The 19,872-nt window shown below is 35.3% G+C and overlaps 1 protein-coding gene across 2 annotated transcripts in view; it reads right to left on the reverse strand.

The window, feature by feature from the left end:
- Nucleotides 1-963: 963 nt before the first annotated feature.
- cadm3 (cell adhesion molecule 3) overlaps nucleotides 964-19,872 on the reverse strand; it is a 78,781-nt gene continuing 59,872 nt past the window's right edge. Inside the window, exons 9-11 of one of the 2 annotated variants that reach the window (XM_067362829.1) lie at nucleotides 17,154-17,174; nucleotides 11,220-11,345; nucleotides 964-4,061 (exon numbers count right to left, since the gene is read on the reverse strand). In XM_067362829.1, the coding sequence (XP_067218930.1) occupies nucleotides 3,943-4,061; nucleotides 11,220-11,345; nucleotides 17,154-17,174 (266 nt within the window). In that variant the 3' untranslated portion in view covers nucleotides 964-3,942. The remainder of the gene's footprint in view (nucleotides 4,062-11,219; nucleotides 11,346-17,153; nucleotides 17,175-19,872) is intronic. The other variant, XM_067362830.1, reaches the window with a different exon arrangement.

Raw genomic sequence — 19,872 nt, forward strand, 5'->3', positions numbered from 1 at the left:
CCATCTTAGAGCTAATACCCATATTTATAATGAAAGTCATATTTTAAAATATATTAATCATATCATAATAAAATCTCATTTATTGTAACTACTGTAAATCTATATTAAATAGGCTATTATGGGATCTCCTCCAATGCTTTCAGAATCTTTACTTTTTAAAATAATTTTGTTTCTCTATTTCTGTATTTTTTAAATCATTTTTTTTATTTTATATATAAAAATATATATCACATAGGCCTATTTTAATGACAGTATATTTACTGAACAAAAATTAATTATTTTATTTATCGAAATAAACAGAAAATAGTACAAACTTTGCTAAAGTTATTCTTTTGAACAAGTATTAACTTAGTCATTATTAAAAATATATTATTTTAGCTAAAGTATTTGTATAAATACTGTGCGCCTTTTACCCCATGTGTGGGGAAAAAGGCCCCCCTTCACCACCTCATACATTTATAAGATTTTTAAACAAAATTAACAACTTTATTTTTTTTTTTTTCACACAAAATATGTTGCTCCATCAATGTCTTATACAAACATATATATTTTTCCAGCAATCATATTCTTTGAGAGTAGCGAAAACGTTTTTTTGGGGTTTTTTTTAGAGCCAAGACTTTTAAATATATACCATTTATATGCTGATACAAAAATTGACTTGAAATTGAAATAATATAACCTACGATAAGTTACAAATTGTTCCTTTACGGATACTGCCCCAATGACAAACTGCTGTACCCATAAAAGTACAGCTGCACATTTTCACTTTTCATGTAAATAATAGTAAATAACAATAAAATCATTCTTGAGTGTTAAAATACATTTCAATAATAACAATAATAACCACTGAAATTATAGGTTAACCCAAATGTATATTTATTTTGAAGTTAACAAGGGATCTCTTTTTGTAACAAAAAGCAAATACTGTCTAAACAGACCATCAAAACAAACGGAACCCACAATGATGATGATCTCAGAGTCCCATTCAGATGACATCATCGGCCATAATACAAATCAACATACATGACAGAATAGCTCCACATGATATGAATATTTATTCAAAAGGAAGACTTATCATTCAAAACAAAAAAAATAATAATCTAACAGAATGTACTGTAATAATACTTATAGTGTTTCCATCATCTGTTTGGTGGGCCAGTGTGAAAATCTTCCACGCACATAAACACAGACACGCGCAATAAACGTGTGCCGCTGTCTGTGCTCGCTTGAGTGTGTAGACTGTTCAAGGCAACACTAATCACATGAAATCATAAAAAAATGGCATACTCTCAAACAAAACAAAAGTCATGGAAACTACATGTTCACCTACACCTTCAAGTCTAAGACATTTAGTCGTCATGAAAATGATTAAAAAAAATGGAACATAAAATTACAAACAACAATATGCACATCTACAGCAGAATAAAAGTAAACAACATAATTTAAAATTAAGCACTGAGCTGACTGATAACTAACTGGAAGTTCTACTGCTTGTACAGGACAGAGAGAAAGAGAGAGAGATGAAGATGTGTGGGGGAACGAAATGCATTATCGCCATCTTGCGGCGGTCGATTGTAACTGCTTATCTCAGAAACTCATTGTCTGCAGTCATTAATGAGGTATGTGAGGGAATTAGAAAGCGGAGGACGGGCTGTAATTGGTCAGTTGCCACTTCATTGTGACCTACATATGCGTTAAATGAATGACCCTGTCATCCCACGTTAACAAAAAACATGCCTAAACTTCAGAATTTCCACCTATGTGGCAGATTTAATGCAAGATTCCCTGTTTGCTGGAGCCAAATTTCATTGTATTATTGAAACGTGCATTTTCTATAAAGCTCCATTAAAACGATCTGTAATGTGAGAAGTGCTATACAAATAAGGTTGAATTGAAAATTAAACAGAAGTATGTTTTATTCTGAATTGTGATGTTTTTTTTTTTTCTCAGGTTTTTCTACGCCTGCCTCTTGGTCCCAGTTTCTCAAGTTTAGAGAGAAAATCGTGTTCTCAACCTAAATATTACTTTATTTTCGACCATTTGCCATGAAATGTTGGGAAGATTCCAGGGGAATGGAACTGAAAAATGCTCAATTCTCGAGTCACAGCTCCGACCTTCTCCTCTATGTAAAAAGCTATTGAAAAGTAAGGCCTAACTGACACAGAAATGACAACTGGCCTTTTTCTGTAATCAAAACTGTTACCAGATCAGCACCGATTGGGGAAAAATTAGTTGGATACACAGTGAAGCAGAACTCATTTACAAATTTAAGCACAATACATTTAAAAGTAAAGTGTGTAATTTATGCACCGCTGAACTGAATCAGACTGCATGCCATTGGTTGAGCCAAAGTTATATGTCGGCGTTCGGGATGCTCAAACAAACAGAGCAAAGTTTTGATAGCGTCACAGGGAATCAACCTACGGTTGGCTTACTCGTAGTCTACTCACATTCACATTGGATAGGATAGAGAATTTAACATGCTAAAAATTACACACATCACCTTTAATTAGCCAGCTTTTAATTAAACAATTAATCGTTTTTTTATTATTAAACAGAATTGCCTCAGTTTATTGCATGATGCGACCGACTAAACCCCCAAACTCCCTTCAAAAGTCACCATAGCTGGTGGTTGACAATCAAGGAATAATACTGGAAATAATCTAGCTCTGTGACTGTAAAAAGAGGGGAAGACAAAGGCCAGAACAGATGGAGGAAAAAAAAGTTGTGGATCGGAAGAGAGTGGGAGTGTGATCATTCAGAGAGAAAGAGAGAAAGAAAGAGAGCAGTAGTTTTTGTTACCCTGCTTTTTCTGAAGAACAGAGGAGATTCATTCCTGAAGGTGGCGTGAGTGAGCTAATCACTGGGCCTGATACAATGACACATCAGTGCATAATCAATGTAATGCATTTAGGACCTCATAATAAAAATAATAATAATAATAATCTTCCCAGGTTGATGAAATGACACTAGACTGTTGCACCAACAGTAAACACCAGAAATCAAACTTGAAGAGAACATAATTCATACAAATATTACTGAAGTTTTCATAACACCATGTTTTTTTTTCTATAGTCCAGATTTTTTTTTTTATCAACTCTGCATTTCCACGCATGTAAGAAAACCAGGCAGGCTCAGAGAGTATATACTGCAATATCAGACGGTGAGGTTAGAGAGAGAGAGATAAAGAGAGAGAGATGGAGGATATATTTACAGCACACTGGGTAAAAATGATGCTATATAATCATATATATATGTATTTATAAATTTATATCAGGGGTCCCACACAATGATTGCAGGGGCTGCTGTTTTTGCCTGGTTATTCTGCCTATGTGTGTGTGTGTGTGCTTGATGTAGCATAACATTAGGGTTATGAATATGAGTGTGTCTGTTAGTGATATTGCAGGGTTGCATGGTTTGATTCAATTTCGTCTTCAGTTTAAGACCTTTTCGTTTGATGTGTTTTTGCATGCGTGCCAGTTATGAGTCTGTGTCTTTCAATGGTTTTGGGAGCAGACCGTGTGTCCTGAAAGTTCATGCATGCACATGTCACTGTGCAACATATCTGGACCGTTTGAAAGGAATCATGGGAGACGAGGGAAGTGTGGTCACTGTCATATTGCCTTTGTGTATCTCTTTTTATTGTTTATGTCTCATTATTTGTGTTTGCTCATGTGTCGTATTGTGATAATGAAGAAAGAGTGTGTGTGTGCGTGTGTGTATGTGTGTGAAAATGAGCCCACGCGCCAGTGCATAACTCTCACTTCCCTGTCCTGTGTGTCGAAGCTTATTTGAGGTCCTTCAGTTCCAACAGGTCAACACTTTTTGTTTTGTTTTGTTTTTTTCCTCACATATTTCCTCTCTCTTCTGCCATCGCTGTTTTCCCCATCAGGCTGAGTGAACTGAAGCGTGTGAAGGAAGAGGGTACGGAGGGATGGATCTCTAGATGAAGTACTCTTTCTTGTCATCCACCCCAGAGTGGCCCCCCTCAGCGTTAATGATGGCCGTGTCTGCATCTGGAGCGTCGTCAGAACCTTTCGCCTCATGAGTCAGGTACGTACCTGAGAGAGAGAGAGAGAGAGAGAGGCAGAAACTGTAACTGTTTTCTTTGTTTTTGCAATTCTTATTTTATTTAATTTTTAAATATTACATTATTTCATTATATAGTATTATATATTATAATTTTTGTCAGTTTTTATTATGTATATTGATGGTTTTAAAGGGTTATTTCACACAAAAATTTAAATTCTGTCTTTAATTACTCACCCTCATGTCGTTCCACACCTTTAAGACCTTCGTTCATCTTCAGAACACAAATTAATATATTATTGCTAAAATCCATTGGCTCAGTGAGGCCTCCATTGCCAGCAAGATAATTAACACTTTCAGATGCCCAGAAAGCTACTAAAGACATATTTAAAACAGTCCATGTGACTACAGTGGTTCAACCTTAATATTATAAAGCGATGACAATACTTTTTTGTGTGCCAAAAACAAAAAAATGACTTTTAATTAATATCTAGTGGGCAACTTTAAACACAGCTTTGAAGCTTTACAAATCTTTTGTTTTGAGTCAGTGATTCAGATCGCATATCAAACTGCCCAAGTTATGTGAACTATTGAAATTTTGAAACACTTATGACGTAACGAAGCCTTGTTTACGAATATCACATGACTTTGGCGCTCCGAACCACTAATTCGAAGCAAAAGATTCGTAAAGCTTCGAAGCAGCGTTTTGAAATCTCATAACATTAAGGTTGAACCACTGTAGACACATGAACTGTTTTAAATATGTCTTTAGTAGCTTTCTGGGCATCTGAAAGTGTTAATTGCCTTGCTGGCAATGCAGGCCTCATCAAAGGCTCATCAGGCTTTTCATCAAAAATATCTTAATTTTTGTTCCGAAGATGAACGAAGGTCTTACGGGTGTGGAACGGCATGTGGGTGAGTGATTAGTTACAGAATTTTCATTTTTGGGTGAACGAACCCTTTAAGTTAGTTGAATATGTATAAACGCTACTGTTGAAAGGTTTGTGGCTTAGTAAGAATGCTTTTTTAAAAGAAATAAATAGAATTTGTAATGTTACAAAAAATTCTATTTCGATAAATTCTGTTCTTTTGAACTTTCTATTCATCAAAGAGCCTTTTATCACAGTTTCCACACAAATATTAAGCCACAAACAACAATCAACATTGATAATTAATCAGCAATAAAAAAAAATCAGTATTTAAAATGATTTCTGAAGGATCATGTGACACTGAAGACTGGAGTGATGATGGTGAAAAGTCAGTTTTGCCATCAAAAGATTAAATTACATTTAATAATATATTAAGAAAACAAAGATATTTTGAATTTTAATAATATTTCATAATATTATAGTTTTTATTGTATTTTTGTAGTCTTGGGGAGCATTAAAAATGTTACAAAAGCTTTGTATTTCAGATAAATGCTGTTCTTTTGAACTTTCTATTCATCAAGGAATCCTGAAAAAAAAAGTACACAACTGTTTTCAACAGTGAAAATAATCAATGTTTCTTGAGCAGCAAATCAGCATATTAGAATGATTTCTGAAGGATCATGTGATACTGAAGACTGGAGTAATGATGCTGAAAATTCAGCTTTGCATCACAGGAATAAATTACTTTTGTCAAATATATTTAAATAGTACACAGTTATTTTAAATTGTAATAATATTTCACAATATTACTGTTTTTACTGTATTTTTAATTAAATAAATGTAGCCTTGGTGAGCAGATGAAACTTCTTTTAAAAACATTAAAAATCTTAGTGGTTCCAAACTTTTGGACTTTACTGTATATATATTTTTTTATTTTACTTATTTTTTATATATTATTTTATTAAAAATTATTTTAGTATAGCCTACAGTAAGAAAGGAAGAAATTTTGAAAAAATGAGATTGACACGTAGCATTTACACATCAAGATCTAATATTTTGATGTTATATTAGTGGCCAAAAGAGATGTGTGGCCTAAGAAAAAAATGACATCTACATGTTTTATTTGATCGAATATTACGAAGAATTTGTTTAAGATTTTGTAAGCATATTGCGTAGTTGTGCTTGGAGTCAATTGTTTTATTTGTGATAATGCAATGAAAATTGCCAAATTGCAGATATAATTTTTAGTCAGGCTGTCATATAAAGAAATTATGAACACATGCACAAACAAGAAAGAACCAACAAAATATTAATAACTGATTATGTTGTAGTCAATGTATGCTTTTCCTGTGAGCCTTTATTTTTTCAATGCATGTTTTGTACATAGAAATAAAACCTGTAGCTGTATAGGTAGTTTGCCTTTTTTGACAAATAATTTTGTCAGATAATGTTTTCTTCTTCCCTAATATTTTAATATTTTTTAAATATATTTATAATATACTTAAAAAGTATGTTTATCAAACTTGTAGGGTCATTAAAAACAAATATTTCCTCTGGACATAATTTTTGGCCACTACTGTACATACCTGATTTTTTTTTTTTTCATCTGTCTCATCTGTTTACATCCACTTAATGCATAACCGAAATTCTTTACATTAATACCTCACCAAAGTGTACATATGATCTTTCAATGCACAGCTGCATTTAATCCTTGTTCAGCATTTTTTTCCTGGCTCTGAAAACAGGCTGTTTTTCCCAGATGTATAGTTTCTGACAGCTTTTCTAGAGATGTACGTTGTTAAGTCATGGATAGATACAGAGGAAAAGCGGCAGCTCGGCTGTGATGATCGGTTTACAGTGTCCCTCTGTGCACACACACTCACACAGTCTGTCAGTCTTTGTCACTTGCTTCTTGCACTCTGCAAAATAGCTTTTTTTAAGATATAAGATGGGACAGAATTGTTCTTGCTCTTTTGAAAAAAAAAAGAAAAAAGAAACCAATGTAGGCTGCTATGCAGACATCAAACTTTCAGAACTTTTTCCCCAGTCCAACTAAACTATAACAATGGTGAGTCACAGTTTTGATGTCAGAGCTACCGGAACTAGAGTTAAGCTGCGTTCACACTACACTACACGCAGCGACACAATCTCATTCATTTCAATAGAGAGCGATTTCCAGTGAAACAAGTGACAGAATATAGGCATGTCCAGCACCTTGACAAAGTTGATATATGTTTAACTTTATGCAAATAAAGAGCTACTTTTGTTAGAGCGACAACCAATAGGAGTGAGGTCAGTGGAGCTCACATAATCCGTCACTACATCCTGTAGTGGAGAGTGTCGACGGCAAGATCGAGAAGTTACTTTAGCGGTCAGCAATTTTTGATATATCTCTGTGTACATACAGTGGTAAATTACGGTGCTCCAAGCTTGAATGGTCTCGTGAACTCAGATTTTTACCCTCTTAAATGTTTGTTTTTAGTGGCAAGAAAACTGATTCGTTGTCTACAACATGCAATAACATCCGTGAATGTCATTCATAAACATTACTAGCCAACCAGTAGTGGGAATGCTCACTAGCGACCTCACTGCCAGCCACTGGCGACATGCAGCAACAAAGTGTGAATGCAGCATTAGGGTGTAACGTAAAAAGTAATGTCACAATCAATTACATTTGAGTATTTTTTTTTAATTAAACTTAATGCATTCAACTTTGCTGTTACAATGAAAATCAGCACCTGTCTTTTTTGTTGGCTGGGAACAAGAATAAACATAAATGGTGACATTTTGTCAACAATGTAACATTTTAACATGCAATACTTTTATTCCTGTGAATGTAATTCCCATGTTAATACATTTATGCCACATGTAAAAGTTAGAGATGTACTCACACAATTTTCAATGCAAAAGTACCTACAACAATGTGTTACTTACCATTAAAAGGAATGATGCAACATAAAGTTACATTTTATTAGTTGTAACACAATAATGTAAATGTTACTTTAAAAGTAACATTCCTCAACACTATATAAGCACATTAACATACTTCCAGCTACACAGTTAGACATAGTAAAGGTCATTAAAATAAAGGTCAAATACAATTCTAAAGGTCAGAGAGAGAAAAAATGGTTATGTATTTACTGCAAGAAACCTAAAACTTCAAGTAACTTTTTTTGTTCAAAACTAACAACATTTAAATAAGGTTAATACATCATCAATCCTACTTCCAAAATGTGTTTTTGTCTACCCTGATTATATTTTAGACCTGACAGGATGGTTTTCGCAGGAAATTGCGTACATACATCACTTGCTCTTGTGTGTCTCGTCATATACGAAAATAGAGAAAAGTTGCTCTTGCTACTTTGATGCATGTCTGGTGGTGTGAGTGGCATAGGTTAGTTCTCACAACAAGCGAGAAAAAGGTTGACATGGAGCACGCTAAATCTCAAACCTCTGGGGAATCACCCGTTTTAAAAAAAAAACGCAGAAAAGAATGTGACAGAGCTTGTAATAAAACAAGAATCAACATTGGCTTGGCTTTTTGGAGATGGCGAATACTGAGGGATATGAAATGTAAAAGCGACGCAGAGATGGTGTTTACTCAGATGAGTAAGGTATTTTATTGAAAAGATGAACTGCCACATGTAGTTCTGTAAGAGTTCATAGTAAAGCATTATCTATTGTGAAATGTCATATTCATCCGCAAGGTCACGCAGAGTCGAAACACAACCAAAACATGTTCTTCGGCAAAATGCATGCAGTTTTCTTTTAACCGTTTGAGGGCCAAAAGTTACATAGTGTAGCTTCAAGGAAAAAAAAAAAAGTGAAGTATCACAATTTCTTGTGCTCAGTGTAAATGAGTACACCCCCTTTGAAAAGTAACATTTTAAATGATATTTCAATGAACACAAAAACAATTTCCAAAATCTTTAACTTATAACTTTAACTTATAACATGAAAGTAAGGTTAATAATATAACTTAGATTACACATTTTTCAGTTCTCAAATTAGGGTGATGCAAAAATGAGTACACCCCACAACAAAAACTACTACATCTAGTACTTTGTATGGCCTCCATGATTTTTAATTGACAGCACCAAGTTTTCTAGGCATAGAATGAACAAGTTGGCGACATTTTGCAACATCTATATTTTTCCATTCTTCAAGAATGACCTCTTTTAGAGACTGGATGCTGGATGGAGAGTGATCCTCAACTTGTCTCTTCAGAATTCCCCATAGGTGTTCAACTGGGTTCAGATCAGGAGCCACTGAATCACTTTCAACCTGTTCTTGATGTGTGTTTAGGATCATTGTCATGTTGGAAAAGTGCACGACGACCAAGGGCACAGAGTGATGGTAGCATCTTCTCTTTCAGTATAGAGCAGTACATCTGTGAATTCATGATGCCATCAATGAAACGCAGCTCCCGACACCAGCAGCACTCATGCAGCCCCACATGAGGACACTGACACCACCATGTTTCACTGTAGGCACCATGCATTTTTCTTTGTATTCTTCACCTTTGCGACGCCAGTTTTGAAGCCATTTGTTTCAAAAACATTTATCTTGGTCTCATCACTCCAGAGTATAGAGTCCCAGTAGTCTTCATCTCTGTCAGCATGGGCCCTGGCAAACTCTAGGTGGGGTTTTTTGTGCCTGGGATTTAGGAAAGTCTTCTTTCATGGACCCATGCATGCCATTACTCTGCAGTGTACGCCGTATTGTGTCACGGGAAATAGTCACCAAAGTTTGGCTTTCTACTTCTTTAGATAACTGCAGTGAACTTGCATGCTGATTTTCTTCAACCCTTCTCATCAGAAGATGCTCCTGTCGAGGTGTTAACTTCCGTGGACGACCTGGACGTCTCTGTGAGATGGTTGCAGTTCCATCTTTTTAAAATTTTTGTACCACTTTTTCTACATTATTCTGACTGATAAGTAAAGCTTTGCTGATCTTCTTGTAGCCTTCACCTTTCTGGTGTAAAGAAATGATTTTCTTTCTCAGGTCTTGTGACATTTCTCTTCCATGTGGTGCCATTGCTGACAGCATGAAATGGGAAGGGGTTTTAACACACTTTTATAGTCAACTGTCTGCTGGACACCTGTGTAATGAATAATTAGACTCACCTGTGGTTGAATTCTTGTTAAATTAGACATTTGTAGTCTAAGGCTGCATCCGAAAACCTAGGTAGCTGTCTTGCTGCCTCGCTATCTTATAAGAGAATGACTTGTACGGCAGCGTTTGTGCATGAAGGTACCTCACGAAATTGATTTCGGACAGACTTCTGATGCAGTGTTACAGTTTAATGATCTACAACAATATAGCGCGTGCTTTGGTGAGAACTAAACAAATATTTAATTACTACAGTAGTAATTTCTCGATAGAAATGATATCAAAATTGAAATATGTTGATCAAAATCGTACATTAATACACAAACTGAGCAGCAAACGCAACTTTCGGACGCCATCTTTATTTTTCTAGCTCAACTGTCACAGAATGGAAAGCATTGTGGGATATCAAAGGCAGCTAAGGATACATCTATAAATCAGATGAAGGTATCTCATGAGACAGGAAGTGAAGCTAACATTGGATTCGGACGTGCCTTGATGTCTGTGTACTCAGTTTTGCAACACCCTAATTTGAGTAAAACTGAATTTTGTTTTCTAATTTATATAATTAACCTTACTTTCATGTTATAAGTTAAACAGATTATATAAAACTTAGTCTTGTCAACATTTTGGAAATTGTTTTTGTGTTCATTGAGATATTGTTTAAAATGCAAAAGTTGTAAAAAATACTTTTCAAAGGGGGTGAACTTATTTAATTACTGTTAGATATTGATATTGAATTGATATTGAGCAATTGATATGCATTTATTATACCAAGGAAATGCAACCAAGTATATGCCCATACTTTGTTCTCTTATTCTGTGTTCATGCACTCAGATGCTATTTATTCATTTTCATAAAATAAAAAAAAAACATCTAGGAGCACCGTTTCAGTGAGACACATGGTTCATTTACAAGTATAATATCCCAGTCAACAATGAGATCTTGGGTGAAGTGCCTAGATGCTTAAATTCAAGACAAAATCATTATTTTTCTTTTTTTAAAAAAGCTGCTGATGTGGCAGGATGCTGCCAGGCCCTCTGTCAAGAACTTGACCACAGTCCCTGAAGGTTATAATCCCTTCAGACACTCCAGGTGTGTGTGTGTGTGTGTGTGCACGATCTCTTTGTGTCTGATTAGATCTGTGCATGTGTGTGAAAGAGAGCAAGGGATTTCTTTGTCTGATTGGGGTGGTGTGAGAGTGTGCAGTACCTTTGTGTCTGATGAGGTATCTGCCGAGGACGATGAGGAGACAAAGCATGATGAAGACAATGACAGCAACCACTCCACCAATCACAGCATGGTCTACTCCTGAAGAGGTGGACATCGCTGTGGGGTCTGAGAAACGAACAGAGACAGGTAGATAGTCAATGCCGTGCAGAGAGGACATTCAGAATGACAACATATGTCTTAACAATACAGACCAGGCGAAATCACAGAAGAATTTGTGAGAGACTCAAAAGACTGAAAAACATACAATACTCATTTGTCCCTACCTCGTCTTTACAAACACAGCAGAGGTCATGCATGTACGGTAACGTTGGGATCTTCACAATTTGATTTTGATTCAGGAAGCCACAATGCCTACAAAACGGTCCTCTAAGCAATGGCATAAAGCTGCACATATTTTGAAATATAACAAAAGACCTAGTGATTCACTTTGTCCTTTTTTTGAGTTATATAGAGGCTGTTCAATGGATGGAAATGTGGAATAGGAATTTTAAAAATTATGTTCTTAGAATACTTCAATTTAAATGCAACAAAACGACTTGAATTACTGGTGGAAATTTGTGCTAAAACTATTCAGGTTGATGCAAATTTTCATCTGGTTTTGAGAAAAGTTTGCATACTTGAAAGAAAGTGAAGCCTGATTATTCACAACAACCCTAGTGACAAAAATACAACTCCTCTGATAATACTGCACATGAAATTATATTACTATAAATTTTTTTCCAACTGCAGATTCTCTTGAGAAAGAGTCACAGTGCATCTGTGATTCTTTTGATCAGCTCTAATGCACAATAACGTTTATCTTAAGTAACAATTTCAAGCGATTTCTCCTCTTTAATAGAGTCCTTGACATTTACTAGCAATCTGAACTAAAATTTCTCACACGAGCTGACATTCATTGACAGATTTTCCCCATTCAAATACACAGAAATGAAGCACAAGTCCAATTTCCTGTTATTTCACATTAGACACTACCTTTCAAAAGTTTGGTGAGCAAAAGACTTTAAAGAAGTCTCACCAATATTGCATTTATTTGATCAAAAAAAGAGTATTACAATTTAAAGCTGCAGTCCGTAACTTTTTTGGGTTAAAAATGATCCAAAATCTATTTTTGAGCAAGTACATAACCAGCCAGTGTTCAAAACTATCTCATTATCTTAGCTTGATTCACAAAGGTAAGCTTGTAATAATGTTTTATAATAAGAGCAACATGGTGGATTTCTGCAGGAAACTCAAGCATGCAGCAATTTGTCTGTGCGTCGTTACATTACGTCCGTAAACAGAAAGGAAGGAGTCCAGGCTAATCGGTTTTATCATGTGAGGACGCAGCTGGTAGCGGATCATTTATAGCCTTTTCTCACAGCAGCTGAAATAATTAAACTTATCATTTTGATGGCAGATTCTAATCCAGAAAGATTTAAATGACAATCATCAGTGACAACTGGAGATTCACCTGTAGTCAAAAAGCAAAAGACTCTGGTCTGTGGAGTGGCTACAGAAATTGAAATCTACAGGTAACTCTGATCAAAGACTATAGAATAACACAAGATGTGTCACTCGTATTGTTTTGAATGGGAGAAAGTGTAACGTGCAATATGGCGGAATAAGTCCCGCCTTCTAAAGCCAAGAGCCAATCGCCGACTTGTAAAGTCATCGCGTCACTTCAGCAGCAGTTAGAATCACCGGTTTCTATAGAAACAGTCAGACGCGCGCCTCCGAACAGACGCGCATTTAGGTCTGTGCATGCGCATTAAGGTCTGCGCATGCGCATTAGCTTGATCCAGCCTGAAAAAAATACAGTTTTTTGTCATGATTCGAGCATTTAGAAACGAAATTTATGAGTCGGATGTTGTTAGATTTCATTGGTGATTTCAAATATGAAATTTAATCGTAAGGTTGACGAACAGTTTTGGAGAATCTGATGTTTCCCCATTCAAAGAGATTGGAGCTGCATGATGCCCAGGATGCCCGAGAGGCGTTTCAAAGATGGCCGCAGAGTGAAATGACTTGTCTTAAAGGGACTTTGCTCTAATACACACTAAATGCACAGTCACGCAATGCTGATGTTGTTAACATTTACAATTTGAGAGCAAAGTATAACAGTAATAATAATTTGCACGGTTTGACGTGATCCGAGCTAAGCGATTGTTAGATTTAATCATCATTGGCAGCGTGATTTATTGTAGGCCTAATGCTTTTTTCCTCAGTTGGTCAGAACAAAAGTGGCAGAAATGTTACTTGTTCAGATGAAATTTTTATTGTGAAAATTCTTATACTGGTCATACTTTCAAGACGTAAAATCTGTGATTCTGAAATACAGTATCCACACCGGAGCGGTGACTGACAGCAAACATTAGATTCATCCGCGCTGACGAGCTGTGCCGAGGCACAACGCACGTACAGATAACTGTTCCGCATATGACTGCAATTGCAGGTTTCAAACAAGAGATGGCGACAAAGAGGAAAAAATCGCTTTAAAATAACTGCTTTCTATTTTAATATATTTTAAAATATAAAATGTATTCCTGTGATGGCAAAGCTGAATTTTCAGCTTCAGAAATCATTCTGATCAGCTGATTTGCTGCTCAATTAATTATAATCAATGTTGAAACAAGTGTGCTGTTTCACATTTTTATGGAATCCGTGATTTTCAGGATTCATTCATGAATAAAAAGTTCAAAAGAACAGAATTTATTTGAAATGGAAATCTTAATGATAACATTATAAATGTCTTTGATGTTACTTTTGATCAATTTAATGCGCCCTTGCTGAATAATTTTAATTTCTGTAAAAAAAAAAAAATTCTGACCCCAAACTTTAAAATGGTAATGTATGAAAAAAATGTGCAATATAATGTGTAGAGAATTTGTAATGGGCTGGCAAGTTACTACAGTGTCATTTTCCATCTACCGTGAAGCCCCAAGAGCCACTGACCTCTCTGTTTGAAAGGAAACACATGAATAATCAAAAGCAAGATTTCAGCAAAGAGTCTATCATAAGCTTCAGTGACTTTGCCTGGACTCAGAGAGCGTGAACGACATCCATCACTCCACCCACTGCACGATCTCTGTCTCCATCTCAAACAATACTCCATCAAAACAAGACAAGTTAACAGTCACCCTGACGCTTGCACGCTTTAGGAAAAGAAGAAAAAAAATGAGGGCGATAGATGAGAGCACAGAGGATGAAGGAGGACGAACTGAGTGAGTGCTGAGTGACACAACAAGATGCCCTGAGAGCGACAGAGAGAGAAAAAAAGAAACAGATGAGGGAGAGAGAAAGAGATAATAGGAAAAAAAAACACTGAAAGAGTACAGGAAAGGAGAAAAGAGATAATGTCTTTTACAGGGATCATGGACTTAAATAGGCGTTTATTTCTTACTAGAAACTGACTTTGGCAAGAATCTTGCATTCTTCGCCTTTTTTTGCAATGCATTAGTTCATTAGTTTAGACAGTAAAATGTCAATGTTAATAAAAACTGGTTAACACTTTATTTCGATGGTCCACTTAATGGTCCACTTAAAACAATCTGCTAATTATAAGTAACTTTGCAACTACATGACAACAAACTCTCATTATAGTATTAGTAGACTGTCTGCTTAATATCTTCTAACACTTTAATTTGACATTCTACTGACTATATAAGTACTTTGCAACAACATTTTTCAGTATGCGGTGCCTCCTCATCCCAAGTCATTACACAAAATGCTGGGTTAAAAACAACCCAAGTTGGGTTGAAAATGGACAAACCCAGCGATTGGGTTAAATGTTTGCCCAACCTGCTGGGTAGTTTTATTTAAACCAACTATTGTTTAAAAATTGCTATATGGCTAGCTTAAAATGAACCCAAAATAGTTGGTAAATTAAAAACCAGATGCAATTAGAGACAACAATAATAGACAAAAGGTGAATGTTTATTAATAAGCTTTAATATTTTATTAATATAAATTTAATAGTTTATTAATATAATTTTATGAATAAGCAATTTAATAAATGTTTATTGTTTAATAATTATTCATTGAACATTAATAAATGTTCATTTTTAACATACTTTGGGTTCATTTTAATTAAGCAATACAGTAATTTTTAAACAATAGTTGAGTTAAATAAAACTACCCAGCAGGTTGGGCAAACATTTAACCCTACCGCTGGGTTAAAACAACCCAATTGCTGGGTTTGTCCATTTTCAACCCAACTTGGGTTGTTTTTAACCCAGCATTTTTTAGAGTGTAGCTAGCTATAATCTTGACATGAACGTTTTTGCTCACCAGCCACTGTAGCTAGTGGAAGTTACTAGCCACTCAGCATTTTTACTGGCCACAATTTTGACATCAATAGGGAAAATACCATGCTGTTACTTTAAAACCTGACACATGTATCCATTATACATTAAACATGTGTTTTCTTTCTCAACTGTTTATGTTCACTTAAAACATAACTGTGTTATCAGTCACTACTCACCAAGACTGGCATTTTGACATTATTTTGCGTGTATTTGACTGTTTAAGCTCAATATGCAGCAAAAAGAACTCAATTTAGTACTCAGAAGTGGCTTTATGTGTGCACACTTTGGGTGTGAGCACAAAATCTGCAGAAATTAGTAAAATTATGCGCAATACGCGCAATCCCACGCCAAAATTCAAGCCATGTAAAACCAACAATATTCATCCAGAACAAATGAAATGAGTGAGTACAGCTGGTATTGTGTATCTATTCTTCTGAAAAATGAGTATCGAAGCATTTCAGATATTTCAGTATCAATATTTACTGAAAAGTCAGTATTTTTAACAACACTCACATTTAGTCTGGAAAAAAGGTCGATTTTGATCACATGTATCTTGTAAAAAAAAAAAAAAAAACTTCTACAGATCGGGGCTTACAGAAAATTTTGAGCTTCCCACTCGTATTTACGACATTTTGGTGGCATTCGTGTGCATTCAGCTTGCAAGTACGATCTTCCCGACATGACTTGAATGCACCATTAAACCTCTTATAAATTGCTCATTTTTTGTGGCAAACTCCAAATATAGCTTTCTCTAAACTGTTATGGCAAACACGTTGAAGATTAGCAGCAAGGCAATCTATTTATTATGTGATAAACAGTTTGATTTGACACAAAAATAGTTTATTCGGGGCATTAAGTCATCTCCTTTGATATCCATACAAATAGATCAGCCTCTGGCCTCCTGTTGGGTTCCCACGGTGTTGCACATTTTTGAATAGAGATTGTAGTCCCCCCTGGAGGAGGGTCTCTGCGTGATGCACTGATGTTGATGATGCAAATGTACTACGGTTTAAATTAGCACAAAGTGGGGCAGATTCGAACTTGCAGCGTGCAAAGTGACATAAATCGGCATTTCTTATCAGTCAGGGTCTGAAAATGTCCAGATTGATGACATGGGAAGATGCATGCAGGTTCAACTGATTCACTGCTGATGCTTTGAATTAGTTTTGCTTCTTCCACCAGACTACAGATGGCTGGACCTAGCAAAAACTGAGTTCGCATCAATCATAAATCTCATTCGTTCTTCAAAAGCGAGATGGATTTCAAATTGGTTGAAAATGCAGTTTTTAGCGTGAGCCTAATTCAGTTCTAAGCTTTCAATGAACCAACAAATTTGCACTGATATTAATAGTTTTCCATGTAATATCAAATGTTTTGCCTTCATGAACAACGTTCCTGCACCATTAACTATGTTCATAATGATAGAGCAATTCAACAGAGAGTTGTAGCAAAAAAAAAAAATCCATCATAAATTGAGACAAACAGGCTGATGAAAGCGAGATAGAGGAGTAAAAGAGAGACAGAGATTCATTCAAATATCCACAAAAGAAAGACAGGGCAATACTGAAAGAAAAAAGGAGGAAAAGAAAGAAAAAGAGAGAAAGTTAGAGAGAGAGAGAGGTGACAATACCTGCAGCGTTCACTCCGGCTTCTTCTCAAGAGGATGAAGGGATGAATGGATGGGTGGATGGATGAGTGGATGGATGGATGGATGGATGGATGAGGACCACATGAGTGGAAGCACGAGATGTGAAGCAAGAGAAGGAACAAAGAGAAACGATCAAAAAAATGTGCGCGAGCGTGCGTGCGTGTGAGTCTGTGTGTGCTCACTGAACACTACCAAAAAATAAGTATCTCGGAAGAGTATTAAAGAGGATTTCACATAGCGAAATAATGAAATAACTGAAGCGAATGTTTGCTGGAGGGAAGGTGTGGTGTCAGATTGTGTTTCTGGATAATCAGAGGCTTTGCCGTGAGATGTGCCTGGTTAAATCCTGCATTACAGTCAAAGCCGACAGCAGATGCTACTCAACGTGCTTCTGTGATACTGCACAGGAGATCTCAATATACATCTCTATCTTTTTCACACACACAAACACAACCTACATTATTATGAAGTGACACATTCAAGCTGTTCCACCCACACACCTAGGAAGGGGCATTTTGGTCATTTTGTCTACACAAGTATATGAAAGATGAATCAAGTGAGTACTCAAGTGTTTTGGGGGAGGGAGGGTGTACACATCTGTGCTTTTTTTTTTTTTTTTTTTTTTATAAAATTGTTAGTCTACATTACAGGCTTTAGAAGGAACAGTTCACCTAATAATGGAAATTCTGTCATTATTTCCTCACCTTCAGGTTCTAAACCTGTACGACTTTTTTCTATGGAGCAATAAAACACACATGGAGAATATCCTGTATGTAAATGAGAGCTGGGGATGTCAAGCTTTTGAAAAACACAGAAAAAGTGATACAAAATGTTTGTGCCTACTACTAGTTACCTACTAATAATATTCCCATTACAACCAGAGTCAATGAACATAACTTAAGAACCGAATCAGTCCAAATCATGAATAAATCATTTAGAAATGTTTGGTAAACTAAATCAAATGATTCATTAAATAATTAAACTCAAAAGAATGATTCATTCACAAATGGAACTGAAAAAAGGCTCCATTGTATTTTCAATAAATAATGATTAATGGTTTTATGACATACTTTTTATGCTACTTTCATTGTGTTTTTTTCATTAATGAAGCTTGACATGCAGAGTTCTCATTCACATTTATTATATTCACCAAAACATTAGCATTTTCTGTTCCATGAAAGAAATAAGTCATATTGGTTTAAATCAATATGAGGGTAAGTAAATGAAAAAAAGTTTCATTTTTGGGTGAACTACCCCTTTAATTGGACACACTCAAAATGAGGTCATTAAGTGATAACCATTTTATATACAATGTTAGCAGAAAAAAAAGTTTGGGGTCGGTAAGATTTTTTTAATGTTTTTTTAAAGAAGTCTCTGCTCACTAAGGCTGCATTTATTTGATCAAAAATACAGTAAATACAGTAATATTGTGAAATAGAATTACAATTCAAAACAACTGTTTTCTATTTGAATATATTTTAAAAACAGAATTTATTCCTGTGATGCAAGGCTGAATTTTCAGCATCATTACTCCAGTCTTCAGTGTCACATGATCCTTCAGAAATCATTCTAATATGATGATTTGGTGCTCAAGAAACATTTCTTACTATTATCAAGCTGAAAACAGTTGTGCTGCTTAAAGGGTTAGTTCACCCAAAAATGAAAATTCAGTCATTTATTACTCACCCTCATGTCGTTCCACACCCGTAAGACCTTCGTTCATCTTCAGAACACAAATTAAGATATTTTTTATAAAATCCGTTGGCTCAGTGAGGCCTTCATTCCCAGCAGCACATTAATTTAGTGTTTTTTTTAATAAATGCCCAGAATGGTACTAAAGACATATTTAAAACAGTTCATGTGTCTACAGTGGTTCAATCTTATTGTTATGAAGTGACGAGAATACTTTTGTGTACCAAAAAAACAAAATAACGACTTTATTCAACAATATCTAGTGATGGGCGATTTCAAAACACTAATTAATGAAGCTTTGAAGCGTTCCGAATTTTTTGTTTTCGAATCAGTGGTTCGGAGAGTGGTTCGGATCTTAAACTGCCAAAGTTAGATTTTTTTAATTTCAGTACAGGAGGCTTCGTTGTCTTATAAGTGTATTGAAATTTCAATGGTTCACGTGACTTTAGCAGTGCACGAACCACTGATTTGAAACAAAAGATTTGTAAAGCATCGAAGCTTCATAAAGCAGTGTTTTTTGTTTTGTTTTTTTGGCACACAAAAAGCATTCTCGTCACTTCATAACATTAAGGTTGAACCACTGTAGTCACATGAATTAATTAAATATGTCTTTTTTTAGTTCCTTTCTGGGGATTTGAAGGACTTGCTGGGAATGGAGGCCTCACTGAGCCATTGGATTTGATCAAAAATATCTTAATTTGTTTTCCGAAGATGAACGAAGGTCTTATGGGTGTGGAACGACATGAGGGTGAGTAATTAATGACAAAATTAAAATCTTTCGGTGAACTAACTCGGTGTTACTAACTAACCTGCGATCCATTTTTTTCAGGATTGTTTTAATAAATAGAAAATGTAAACCTCTTCACTGTCACTTTTGATCAATTTATTACAGACTTTGTTATTTACTGACCCCAAACATTTGAACAATAGTGTTTTAATTATAGTAATTATTTTAAAAACAGTAATTATTTTAATTATATTAAATATTATTATTATATTAGATATATGG

Source organism: Chanodichthys erythropterus, chromosome 16 (assembly GCF_024489055.1).
Source record: "Chanodichthys erythropterus isolate Z2021 chromosome 16, ASM2448905v1, whole genome shotgun sequence".
Taxonomy (NCBI): Eukaryota; Metazoa; Chordata; class Actinopteri; order Cypriniformes; family Xenocyprididae; genus Chanodichthys; species Chanodichthys erythropterus.